The sequence below is a fragment of the Podarcis cretensis genome (genome assembly GCF_951804945.1).
Source record: "Podarcis cretensis genome assembly, chromosome: 5".
NCBI classification, from domain to species: Eukaryota; Metazoa; Chordata; class Lepidosauria; order Squamata; family Lacertidae; genus Podarcis; species Podarcis cretensis.
In genome coordinates this window covers 44188235-44201454 of record NC_137174.1, presented here as the reverse complement: position 1 = coordinate 44201454, position 13220 = coordinate 44188235, and the positions used below count along the sequence as shown (strand labels likewise).

General features: G+C 39.2%; 1 protein-coding gene across 2 annotated transcripts in view; it reads left to right on the top strand.

Moving 5' to 3' along the window:
* DOCK1 (dedicator of cytokinesis 1) overlaps positions 1–13220 on the top strand; it is a 361208-nt gene that overhangs the window by 48484 nt on the left and 299504 nt on the right. For both annotated transcript variants that reach the window (XM_079977122.1, XM_079977121.1), the window contains exons 4-9: positions 485–540; positions 3629–3725; positions 8020–8168; positions 10065–10200; positions 10918–11075; positions 11913–11994. In XM_079977122.1, coding sequence (XP_079833248.1) covers positions 485–540; positions 3629–3725; positions 8020–8168; positions 10065–10200; positions 10918–11075; positions 11913–11994 — 678 coding nt within the window. The remainder of the gene's footprint in view (positions 1–484; positions 541–3628; positions 3726–8019; positions 8169–10064; positions 10201–10917; positions 11076–11912; positions 11995–13220) is intronic.

The window sequence follows — 13220 nt, the reverse complement described above, 5'->3', positions numbered from 1 at the left end:
CATTGAATTTTGGCATCACACAGGCCTGTGCGGAAATTTGAGACCCTAAGGTCCACCACTGATCAATATATATACCATCCTACTTCTCCTCTGCTCTTCAAATAATGGTCCTCCAATGAGAATATCAGAAGCTTTTGGTTTAGATTTCAGTTAACGACAGTTCAGCATTCTGTCCTAACCTCAAGCTGTTGTTAATTGAAATGCCCCATGATTTAAAACAGGTTTGTTTCAAGTAACTATGATTATGATTAAACCAGTTAGTTGGGTTCACGTACAATGCTAACCTCGTCTAGTTAGTATAAAGTGAAAGCAAATACTTCTGAATTCCTCCTCCCCCTGGCTTGCCCAGGCTTGTTCTTATAATTATAAATAATCTTTCAGGGATGTATAACTATGTAATATTTAATGAAATGTAATTCTGAACTTTATTGGTCATTCAGAACCCCCTCCCCCAGCAATAATACATTTATTTTTCTTGTTTAAGGGCATATTTCCCTCCTCCTATATACAACTTAAGGAAGCAATAGTTGAAGGAAAAGGGTAAGTTACAAAATTAACAGATGAAAATATTTTCATAATGGCTTCTTTGCACATTAGATAAATAAATGACGATGCACAGGAGATTAAGTCTAAGATTTATTCTTTCAAAGATTAGGGTGGGGGCAAAGGAACAAGTAGAGAATGGACAATCACACTTCTTTATGGTCTAGGGTTTATGTGAATCAGTACGGTAGCAGTGGTTTTGAGATAACTAGTTGAATGAAAGCATGAATGATAACGGCCAGTTGTTTGAAGATTGGGAGAGATTGTGGAGGAAAGGAAAATATTATGAAAATGATGTATAGATGGTACTTAACCCCTCTAAAATTGGCAAAGATGTGTCATAATAGTGATAATTTATGCTGGAAATGTAAAGAAATAATTTATGCTGGAAATGTAAAGAAAAAGAAGGTACCTTTTATCATATGTGGTGGACCTGCCCCAAGGTGAAAGACTTCTGGGAGAAGATTTATAATGAAATGAAAAAAATGTTGAAATATACATTTATTAAGAAACCAGAGGCCTTTCTTCTTGGAATAACAGGTATGGAATTGCCCAAGAAAGATATTAGATTGTTTTTGTATGCCACGACTGCAGCTAGAATTTTGTTAGCTAAGAATTGGAAAACACAAGAAGTCCCAACAGTGGAGGAATGGCAGATGAAGATGATGGACTTTTCGGAGCTAGTCGACCTGACTGGAAGAGTCCGTGACCAGAAGGAGGAGGAGTACCAAGAGGAATGGATGAAATTCAAAGCCTATTTAGTTAAATATGTTAAGATAATTTAATTGGAAAAACTTGCAAATACCAGATAGGCTTAGGATTTAAATATGTAATGTTAGAGAATAATATGTTTAAAGATAAAATGGAAAGAAAGAAAGATGTTAAGTGATTAAGTTAATTTTATGAGAAAATTGGTTTTGGAAAACTGTTACAATGATATACACTGAAACTCAGCAAGAGGTATTCGAGGAAGTCACTTAAAAATGTTATTAAGATCGGATTAAGTACAGTTAAGATATATGTTTGTTTGTCTAAATCTTTTTGGAAAAACAATTAAAAAAATTGAAAGAAAAAAAAGATAACGGCCAGTTAACCCAGTAACTCTCTAGAAACCCAAACTCGATGTTTGAGAGGATTTATGACATTTTTTATGTTTGCAAGGAAAGTCTCATTGATGTGAGAAGAGTGTTTTCAAAGCAATATGTTTCTAGCTTCAGCTGTTATTTGCTTGTGACTTTTTCTGCCAGTTCTGTGTGAAATAGCAGGGTTCCATGGGCTTGTAGACTGTAACACAGTGGACTTCCTCTTCAGGGGCTGACTGAAAAGACCAGCCAAGCACATGGACCTTGTCCTGATAGTCACAGGAAGTGTTGGTGAGACGTGATAGTTTAAGAGAGAGAGAATACTTGGGATTGTGACAGGAAAATGTAGATTGGAGATAAATCCTGGGGACTGCAGGAGAGGCTAAAAGCTGTTGCTTGTGCTGCCATCCCAAGATTCTGGACACATGTGTCTGTCAAAGCAGCTGGCATCTACCTCTGACTGAGATGGCATATGGTATATACTGTGTCTTTGATTTAAAACTTTATACTCTAATCCAGTTGTTCTGAAAGGAACACAGAACTATAGAACAGGAAACTCTATACGTAAATCAGGGAGCTCGTAACAGAAGAGAAAAAACAACAATAAAGCAGATACATAAAATCATATAGGTGAAAAATGGGGCACATGGTAGATAATTGAGGTGGTACAGTCTATCCCAGTCTATCCTAATAAAGGCTGAAATCAGTGTTGAAGGTTAGCATTATGAGAATAATAACGCCTGTGTTAACATGGAGTGGAATTAAACCGCTCAGGTAAGATTTACTCTTTGGGTCCAGTGGACCCCCGAGTTGCTCTATAGTGTGCATATGTGTGCATTTGCACTGGAATGTACAAGATTAAAATAACGCACACACAAATATGATTCAGTGCTTCTGCGGTAGTATAAGCACAAAAGTAGCATTTTGCCTATTTGATAAATTTAAAGTTACTTTATGCATCTGATTTTGAGAAGTTGCTGGACCTCAGCTAGTTTAGATGTTTAGTAGTTTCCATGGGGTCCTTCTGGCTCTGATGCCATGATTTCAATAGGAATACACCAGATCCCAATACTTTAGTACAGAGGTAGCTAATGTGTTGCCCTTGGGCTGGATTCCCACCTCTGGTCATGTCTGACCATTAACCATGCTGTCTGGGGCTGGTGGGAATCTGGAGGACTCCTGGCTAAGTAAGTTAAATATAAATTAAAATAAAAAGGAAAGGGGCTGTGATAAAATACTGCAGGACAGCTCACTTCATAATTCTTGAGGGCTGTATGGAGTAGGAAGTGGTTTAGGTTTGCCTAAGATAAGTTTTACAGATGATTTAAACAGCCCTTGGGGTCCACAGAAATCCCATTAGCTGGCAAGGGTTAAAAAAAACCATCAAGCAAAAAGTATAAGATCTACAAAAAAATAAAAAATAAAAAAAGCTTTGCCAGATACAAGCCTGAATGTAAAATAACTATTCTTCTGTGCCTGGTTTATTTTTATGCCTTTTTAAATATGTAAATTATGAAAGCGCTAATCATTTGATTACTGCATAATGACACCTTCCTGACTGATTGCATAGCTCCTTCAGTAAGCACCATACTTTAGACATACTGTGTAGCATGGTAGTTGTATAGTACTCAGATGATGCGTTATTTAAATGTAGTAATTTAGAGGCACAAACACTGAGGACTCGCAAAATAGCTTTTCTTGTCCTTGAAACTAGCAGTGTTTGGGTTTGAACAGAATCCCTTGTAATGACAGGTGATGTGCAGTTGGCTGGTTTTTGTGTGTGTGTGCTTATGAATACCAAATGCTTACTCTCTCAAGCGTGTACCCACGCTTTTTTTTAAAAAGTTGTGATGATGAGTTTTTAAACCAAAAAGAATTGGGTAGGTTGTGTAGAACAGCACAATTCAGCGTTGGTATCTAACAGCTGATGTAATTAGAATGCAATTACCCCTCCTTTTTTCTTCTTCCATATGAATGACATTCTATGTTGGCTTGCTTCTTAGACAACATGAAACTGTTATACCCAGCGAACTACCACTCATTCAGGAGGTTACCACCACGCTACGGGAATGGTCTACAATATGGCGGCAGCTCTATATTGTAAGTATAGAAGGTTTCCTAAGATAATTCATTTTTGAGGGTCCTGTACCGTTGGTCCTTGAAAAGGCCTGTAGCTCAGTTCACAAAATCAGCCAAGCTACATACACCAGTTAAAAATATTCCAAGGGCCATGGTGCCAGTAGCTCAAGGGTATATACCAGCAGTGGGGAACCTCTGGCCTATGGATCAAATTGGGCTCACTGGCCAGATTGGCACTCCTTTTGTATGCAGACTTTGCCTGTCAAAGCTCCCAGGTTCCATTCTCATCATATTGTGTTTAAAAAGAAACTTGAGCAGCTGTCTCAAGTGGAGTGGAGAGCGATTGTGAGTTGGAGTCAACTGTTCTAGGGTAGATGGATCAGTAGGTTTGATATATGGTTTATGGTAACCTCATATGTCTCTATATGAACAAAAAGGCCATTCTCTCTTTTTTATAATAATTTTTATTCATTTTCCAAACATTTTTATACAATCAGCTCATATTTAATCACACATTCATCAATTTTTGACTTCCCTCAATTTCTCTGCCAATCTTTCATTAAAATTTCTATTGTTAACGCATTTCTGAACTTATTATTGCCTTTAACCATTCCTCTTCTTTTCTCCTACTTTCTTTTTTACAATATTTCTTAATTTTTCACAGAGACTCTTCAAAACCAACAAGCATTGTCTGTACATCACATATGCTTTTCAGATATTCTGTAAATCTCCCCCAGTCCTCAATAAACTTTTGGTCTTTCTGATATCGAATCTTCCCACTCAGTTTATCCAATTCTGCGTACTCAGTCAGTTTCATTCTCCATTCTTCCACTGTTGGAATTTCTTCCTGCTTCCATCTTTGCGCCAGAAGTATTCTTGCTGCTGTTACTGCATATTGGAAAAGTTTACAGTCTTTTCTATTAATTTCATTACCTACCAATCCTAGTAGGAAGGCCTCTGGTTTTTTAACAAATGTATATCTCAACATCTTTTTCAATTCATTATATATCATTTCCCAGAAGCCTTTCACCCTTTTGCACTCCCACCACATATGATAGAAAGACCCTTCTTTTTCTTTACATTTCCAACACTTATTACATGTTTTATACATTTTATTTTTATTTTTTTTTCCATCCCAAAACTTTTTTTTTTTAAAAAATATTTTTATTAAATTTTCAGATTTTATAAAGACAAACATACACACACAAAGACAAAGACAACACGTATAAAAATTTCATAACCTTACTTTCTAACCCCAGTTCTTGACCTCCCCCCATCCCCCCTTCATACATCCTAGTTCAGTTACATTAACTCAGCAAATTCAAATCTCTCATCCATTGCGTATTATTACTATATCTATATATAAATGTTTTTTTTTTTTAAAAAAAACCATTTACTTAGCCAGATTTTACTTATCCAATTTTCTTATAAAACATTAAAGCCTTTCCTAAGGTCGTCTCGAGTTCCTTCCACGAATTTCCCTTTAATCTTAAAAATAGGTCATAATAATCAAACACAAAAGTCATAAAGATTTAAAAACAAATTCTCCTTCCCCCCCCCGACCCGGTTTCTGTCCCTTCCAAATGTCCCCCCATCCATAACAACAGTTTTTAACCTGGGTTCCTCACATCTGAGGCCTTTAAGTCCTTGTCAGTCTCTCTTTGCCGATCTTGTTGGTAACCCTCCTCATTGGTCCTCAGGTTTCGGGGAAATTTCAGCTCAGTCTCGTCAGAATTTCTTCCATCCAAAGTACTTGACACCAGCTGCTGCAGAAGATCAACCAGTCCATACTCAAATAGGAAGCCCCAGTCGTATTTCTTATTTCTTTTAAAATCAGGTGTTCCAGATGTTCCAGGGGCTTCCTCCCTCCTCTTTCGCATCTTTCGCAGATTTGTAATCCAAGGATCTTCTTCTTTGTATTCTAACAATGTAGGCTTGTGGTTGGTAGTCTCCATCTGTACTAGTCCTTGCTCGCTCTCCCCCTGTTCCGAAGTTATCTCTTCTGATTCAGCTGCAGACTTTCCCCCCGTCAAATCCATTGTACCTTCAGCAGAGTCATTTATTTTAGAGTTCAAGGTTATGAGTTGTTTACTCATGACCGTAGTCTGCTCCTCCAGTTTTCCCACAAGAAAAAACATTCTTTCTAGCTCTGCCTGTAGTTTTCCATCTGCAGCCATTGCAATGTTTCAATGTTTCCCCTAGGGGGATTCTAGTTACTTAGTAATCTTTTCCAATAGTCCTTTACTTTGTTATTTCCCTACTTTGTTTCCAACCACTTTAGTTCGAATGTAACAAATTAAGTCCAAAAAGTGTTAAATAATAGAGTTTTTCACTTTCGCTGCCCGTTTGACAGCTCCTTTGACAGCTGTCAAACTCCTCGTTCCTTGTTCTCCAGCTCACATAAAAGGACACCCCCGGGTCTGGGGGGGTTCAAAAAAGACAAACTTCTAAAAAATCACTCTTACTCTCCAGCACACATCTTCTTCTGTCAAATTCATGCAAATCTTATCTTTTACAGAACACCAAGGAAAGAACTCTCCACCTTAGTTCTCCGATCTTTGCTTTAAATTTTCTGTAGGAAGGGGGGTGCGGACTTCCCTTTAGCACATCCCCCGATCGTGCCGAATTCAAGGATAAGCTTTTTAAAGTCCAAATTCCAATCTACTCACGGATTAATTAGAGTCCGAATTTCAGGGAAGAAAGTCAGCGGTCTCCGGCCATGGCTCGCGGCTTCGCTCCACTGCAGTAGCGGTCTACTCACAGCACCACGCCACTCCCCGTACCCTCTCCGCAGCCTTTAAAAAGGCTCTTCGTGGGTCGGGGGGGCGCTTTAGGTGCCCGCCGAGTCACCAGGTCCGCAGGCTTCCGCGCCTGCGGTTTCTAAGGGTCCCCGCGTCGCCGTCGCGGTGAGACCCGTTTGCAATGGAGCCGATTCCCTCCGGAGCTCGGAGGGAATCCGCCATTACTCGGATCGCGCTAACCCGGAAGTCCATGTTTTATACATTTTAGCCAATTTAACTGGCGTTATGTACCATCTATATACCATTTTCATTACATTTTCCTTCAATGCGGTACACGCCGTAAATTTTAACCTTTCATTCCATAATTTCATCCAGTCATCATATTTTATATTATAACCGAAGTCTCTGGCCCAATGTATCATTACTGATTTTACCTCTTCATCTTTTGTATGCCATTCCAGCAACATTTTATACATTTTAGACAAATTTTTATACTCATTATTCAGTATCTCTATTTGAAATTTTGATTCTTTTCCTTCATATCCACACATTTTACAATCTTTTTTAAACATTTCACTAATCTGATAGTAATGCAACCAATCATAAACAAATTCTTTCACCTCTTCATAAGTTTCCATTTTCCATTCCCCCCCCCCTTGCCAAAAAGGCCATTCTCTTTCTTCCCCCATTCCTTCTAGAAATTTGGGTTGCCAAAATGCTTGTAATTTTCATTCTATTACTGATTCACACATGCATCTGGCTGTGCACACCTGCATGCATTTAACATGTTTGTGAGTATATATAATATTGTTCCTGAGTATTTCCTTGTGGTATTGCAAATGAAAACCCAAATGTAAGGAACCGAAAAAATTCACTTTTGCATCGGTCTGGTTTCTCCGAGTTGTGTTTTAAAAACTACTTTGACTATTCTGAAGAAACAAACAGACCTACAGTAGTTATAAATTCCAGCCTCTGACTACACTTGCTCCTGCTAATGCTGAATTCAAGAGCTGAGTGCTGCCAACTTTGTGTTCTAAACTGGGCCACCCACGAATGAAAGGGAGGTCCAGGGGTATTGGGGGGGGGGGAGTCTGTGGTAAGCAGAAATGCATAAAACTTAAACCCCCTCCCCAAAGTGGGCAAGCCCCTTTCCAAATTATATCTGAAGAATATGCCTGCATGCTGCCTTCATGCTGCTATGGGAACCTGGCAGCTTATGGGGCAGAGTTCAGGTGCAGATACTCTTCTTCAGCCTCATGGTCTTTCCTCAGTCTGGTAAGCTCTTGCGGATTCCCATCACCTTTTTGGGGCTTGGAGGCTAGGCAGAGAAAGTTCCAAATGCCTTGCAAGGCAGACAGTTTACCCACATTGCAAGGCTGTAGGAGGCTGAGAGGCAGGTCCAATAGCATTCGCACCCTGAGGATAAAAACAGAATATTGAATTGATACTTGTTTATTATTATTTTTAAAATCCAACTCCCAGCACTTTTCCTGCTGTACCACTCTGGCTGTTATACTTCATTATGAAGAAGACCAATAACAGAACTAAATGCATACTGTTTTCCTCTATTACAGCAAGATAACAGAGAAATGTTCCATAATGTAAGGCACATGATATATGATCTTATTGAATGGAGGTCACAAATACTCTCTGGAACCCTACCCCAGGATGAGCTCAAGGAACTTAAAAAGAAAGTCACTGCCAAAATTGACTACGGAAACAGGTTTGTGATGTTGTCTGAAATGCACAGCCTTTTCTTTTTTCTTTTTGTACGTAGAAGTCATATGCATATAACTTGTATAAACCTGCAATAAACCATTGCATTGCGGAGTACTCCTGTTCAATGTTCTAGTCTACCAGTCATGCTTCCCCCACCAGGATAATCCATTTCATTTTGCCTTGCCTTGGGCTTTCTGCCCCTGACAGACAGACATGGCATTCTGTGACCACTGATCATGTGCAGTCTTAATTAGATAATTTGGGGGTTTTTGGCTTCTTAGCCCCCCCTATACTTTTTTCAGCTTCTGTAAACCTTAGGGTTTCCCCAAGCTGACTTTTCGTTTCTCCATAACCCCATTTTGGCTATGTAGTGGTCATAACTCAGCACCTGAATTCCTTATTAGTCCCTTCCAACTCTTCAATTCTATGATTAGGACTGTGTTATTAATTAGCCATTACATATTCTTCCTTCACTGTAAAAATGTAAGGAGCTGAAGGTAAAGGCAGACATGATATAAAAAGATTTGCAGTCCCCTATCTATAACTGGCTTCTCTTGCAAATGTGAAAAGTTGGTATTTTCAGAACTTGAGATGAGATGTGTGCTGAGATTAAACACAATGAGTTCATTTCCAACTCAGCCCTACTAAGGTATAAATGTTATGCTGGTCTTCACCCTTGGAAGTTCTTTTAATCTTAGAACTGAGAGAATCTGAACTTTAAGGTGAAGACAGATGTAATGTTTTTGATATGATGGGATTGGTTTGAACACTCGGTGCTCTGAAAAGAAATGTCTTGGAATGGAACAAATCTGTGTTCAGACCACTTGCAGCCTATTGAAAATTTCATGTCTGTTCTCGCTCTTACTTTTTTAGAAGAAAGCTTCCAGTCCTCCGTATTAGAGATGTATGTTTCACGTTACTTACTGTCCAAATAAATTGCTAGAGTACAATCTAGCCTCTGTTTACCAAAGGGCTGAGATTTGGCTAGCAAATTTGCTCCAAGGCAGCAAAAACTAACACACCAGTCAATATTTTTTTTGCAGCAAATAGGAATTGGGACAAAAAAGTTTTGCCAGAAATTGGATCTGTTATATAATTTTAGACATTGTAAGTATTTTGCCAAGCTTGTTATGAGAGTGAATTTTAACATCAGGTTTTGTGTGAAACATATTGTTTTTGAGGGCTCCTTCATTGGGACTTACTAACTCAAATTAAGAGGAACAGCCATGTCATTTTCAATATATGCTTTCTGTAGCGAATGTTTGTAAAAAATATTACCTAAGAAGATTACCTTGAGACCCTTTTTTTGCATTCAAATTGTTAAGTGAAGGCTGTTTGCAGTATTTGAAGCTGGAGATGTACTGCTGATTTTGTAACTTTTGTGCTTAAGCTTACTAACTTTTCACCAATTAATTGATTCAAATTCCAATTGCAGTAACAAACATTTGGGTAAGTTGGCTCTGGATAGATTATTTAAACATTTGAAGACTGGCTACAAATGATTAGCAACCCTCCCAACATTATTATATCATACAAGATTTATAGTCCAATATATGATTTGTAATCAATTAACCACATGTTGTCAATATCAATTAAGTGTTTTAAATTTGTTGTTAGCCACCCTGAGCCCGGTTTTCTGAACTGGGAAGGGCGGGGTATAAATAAACTTATTATTATTATTTATTAGTATACCAGAGGTAGCTAACTTCATTTAAGCTTTATCATAGACGTATGTCATAGATCTGGAAAAGTCCTTGAATTCACCTTCTGCTTCTGTAAATGGTTTATGAATCTTCCTGTAGCTTTGTCTAAAAAGCCAGAGTATTTTAAAGCACCTAACTGCTTAATTGTGTCTAGTTCAGATTAATAAGAAAAGGCTGTTGATTTCCTTTTCATACAGAATTCTTGATTTAGACCTAGTGGTAAGGGACGAAGATGGCAATATATTGGATCCTGAGCAAACCAGCACCATCAGCCTTTTCAGAGCTCATGAAATAGCTTCCAAGCAAGTGGAGGAAAGACTGCTGGAAGAAAAAGTAATAAAACATAATGCATACTGGTATACATTATGAAATGTGTAAATGGTGTTAAGGACTAGCAATGACATTTAGATTGTGAATGGCTTTCAAGATTATGTTTTCAAAAAACACATTGCACATTTCTCCTGGCTATAGCCTTTACTACAGTCCTGAAAGAACATAAGCAGTTTTTTAGTTGGCACCGTAGCTTTTAGCATTTGAATTCATAGATCATAGATTTAAAACCTCCAAGGGTTTAATTAGTCACTAGTCTGCTCACCTGGGGCAGGATAAAATTGGTGAATTGAACCTTCCCTTGCCTCTGTATCAGCCTTGCAGTGCTATGCTGCCTACCTCTCTGAATCTTTTAGATCTGGGAGACTACTGTTTCTAATGAGAAGAGAGAAGGTTTGCAGCAACCACAGCATGTGGTACTTGCCTGCATGGATGTCTTGCTTGTAAATGACCAAGAAAGGCAGCTCTGCCAACCCTGTAATTGTCCGTCCTTCTCTTACCCCCCAGTTTCTAGCCTAGTTGCATGCTGCCTATGACACATGAAAGATGCATGGAGTGAGAGTGGAGAGGGAGCAGATTAGTGAGCTAAGAACAGGAGCCAAATGCACAAATATTTGCAGGGCTGGATTTATGTAAATGTTTTTATCGTGGTGGGTCAGTTTGTTTCTTAGTCATCATAGAGTACTTGGTAAGTTCTTTAAAAATTCTATCCTGTTTCAGTCTCAAAAGCAGAATCTTGACATTAGTAGGCAAGCCAAATTTGCTGCGACACCTTCGTTTGCCTTGTTTGTAAACCTGAAAAACGTTGTCTGCAAAATCGGAGAAGATGCTGAAGTCCTTATGTCTTTGTATGATCCTTTAGAATCCAAGTTTATCAGGTCAGTGCTGTACGGGAATGTTTTGTTTGCTTTGTTAACTGTTATATTTTAGTTTAGTGACTGCCTAATCCCAAAGGCACAGGACTAGTCATATGAATATACACTCTTTACTTTAAAAAAACAAAACCAAAAACTTTATTTGTGAATGGCAGGGAAATGCATCTTCCTGAAGATATATAGGTGACAGTAAAGAATTTGAGTGCCCATGATATACATTCAACACCCTGCTCTCTTCTGAACCATACAAAACACTCCTATTGCAGTCCTCTCAGTGAGAGGGTACAGCGTTTATCTCTTCAATCCTTTAAAGTGGAATTATAGTGATGAACATCACAAATGCCTGTTGAGGATAGCAAAGACGAAGGCTGTAAAGCACACAGCACATTTACAAGTATAAGTGGGCCTAGTGCTCGCATTTTGACAAGCATCTGGAAAAATGGCACCGTGAATTGATACAGAAAATCTAAACCTTGAACTTCAGAAGCCCATTTAAATTCTTTCAGCTTTCAGATAACATGCCCTTTTTTGTAATGTAAGGGGGGCGGGAATCCATCAGGATTCTCCTTACTCTCCCAGAGCACATTTCTTCTGCAGCCCAAATGGAATGTAAAATGAAACAAATCCATGTATTCCTAGTTCCTGTTACTGCTTAAATGTGTGTGTTTGTGTATGTTACACATGTACAAAACACTGTTGTCTAACAGAGGCAATATTGGCTGAGTAGAATCTCTGTGTGCTTGTTAAAATGCAGGTTTTAATGTGTCACAATGTGACATATTTAGCTTTTGCTTGTAAAATTGTGATGTAGCTGATAAACTGATATGTTTATTTACGCAGTGAGAATTATCTGGTGAGGTGGTCGAGTTCTGGGCTTCCAAAAGACATAGATAGATTACATAATCTTCGAGCAGTGTTCACGGTAAGTTTGCAACTTTTGAGGTATTCTATTGCTTCAATAGTTTGTGAGGCAACAGGAAATCTCCAGCAGGGGAAGGCCATCGCTTTGTGACAGAGCACTGCTAAAGGGCTCTGGTTCAACCTCTGGTTCAATCCCTGGCATTTCTAGGGCTGGGAAAGACTGGAGAGCTGCTTGGTTGCTACTGGAGACAGTACTGAGCTAGATCAGCCAACAGTCTGATCTGGTATAGTGCCGTTTCCCATGCCCCTGCCAAAGTTTCCTTTGGCCCGACTGCACACCAGCCTCAGGTTGGTGCAGAAATGAGCATTGTTTGCCTTCCAGCTTCTGCCTTCAAGGACTGGAGCTGGGTTAGGAGAATACATGCATTCCTTGCTTCCAGAGCGTAGGTATATACAGGAAGGAGCAAAGCTGTGCTTTAGCCCTACCGTGTCCCCCTGGCCTCTCTTGGTAGCCACATGTTGCACACAGCTGTGTAAGCAGAAAGCTGTGACTGGGGTACTTGAATGATCAAGTAAGCAAGAGCTCGCTCAACCACATGCAGAACATAGTGGGAGAGGAAGAAATGTGACTGCATGGCTCTGCACTGCAGACAGAGAACTTCAGACCCAGAGACCAAATGTGGCCCTTCAGACTCTTCCTAGGCCACACCCCTCATTAGCACTTCTCGGTACCCCCCGCAAGTGCTTTTACCTAGCTATAAAGTGTCCTTGAGCACTAATGCTTGCCTGTATGGAGGATAGAGAAGTGTGCGTGCAGAAACCTCTGGCTTTTGAATCACTGGAATGTAGCCTAGAGTAGAAAGTAGGGCTGCGTGGTATATTGTCCAAAACTGGTTTGACATGCACATTGTGATATTGGTTTAATAGTTTTTGACCTGGCAATATATCCCGAATCATGATGTGTATGTGTGTACTATGTAAAAATCACAATGTGGGAAAAACTGTGAAGCCAGCCAATGACTCTACATAGCTCCATCCTTATTTCAGACATTGTGATATATCAGTATATAGTGATGTTCAGCTGGTGATATATCACAATGTTGAAAACCAGATGTCGCCTAGCCCTAGTACAAAGGTCAGCCTCTGTTGTTCCACCCACTTTCCCCTCTGCTCACTGTTGGCATAGGGTGCTGAGAATTATGCCCTGAGGGGATTTAGTTTTTGGACTTTCTTTTTTTTAAAAAAAGGTCCTCCTTTCTTGGTGTACACATTTCAGCACAGCACTCC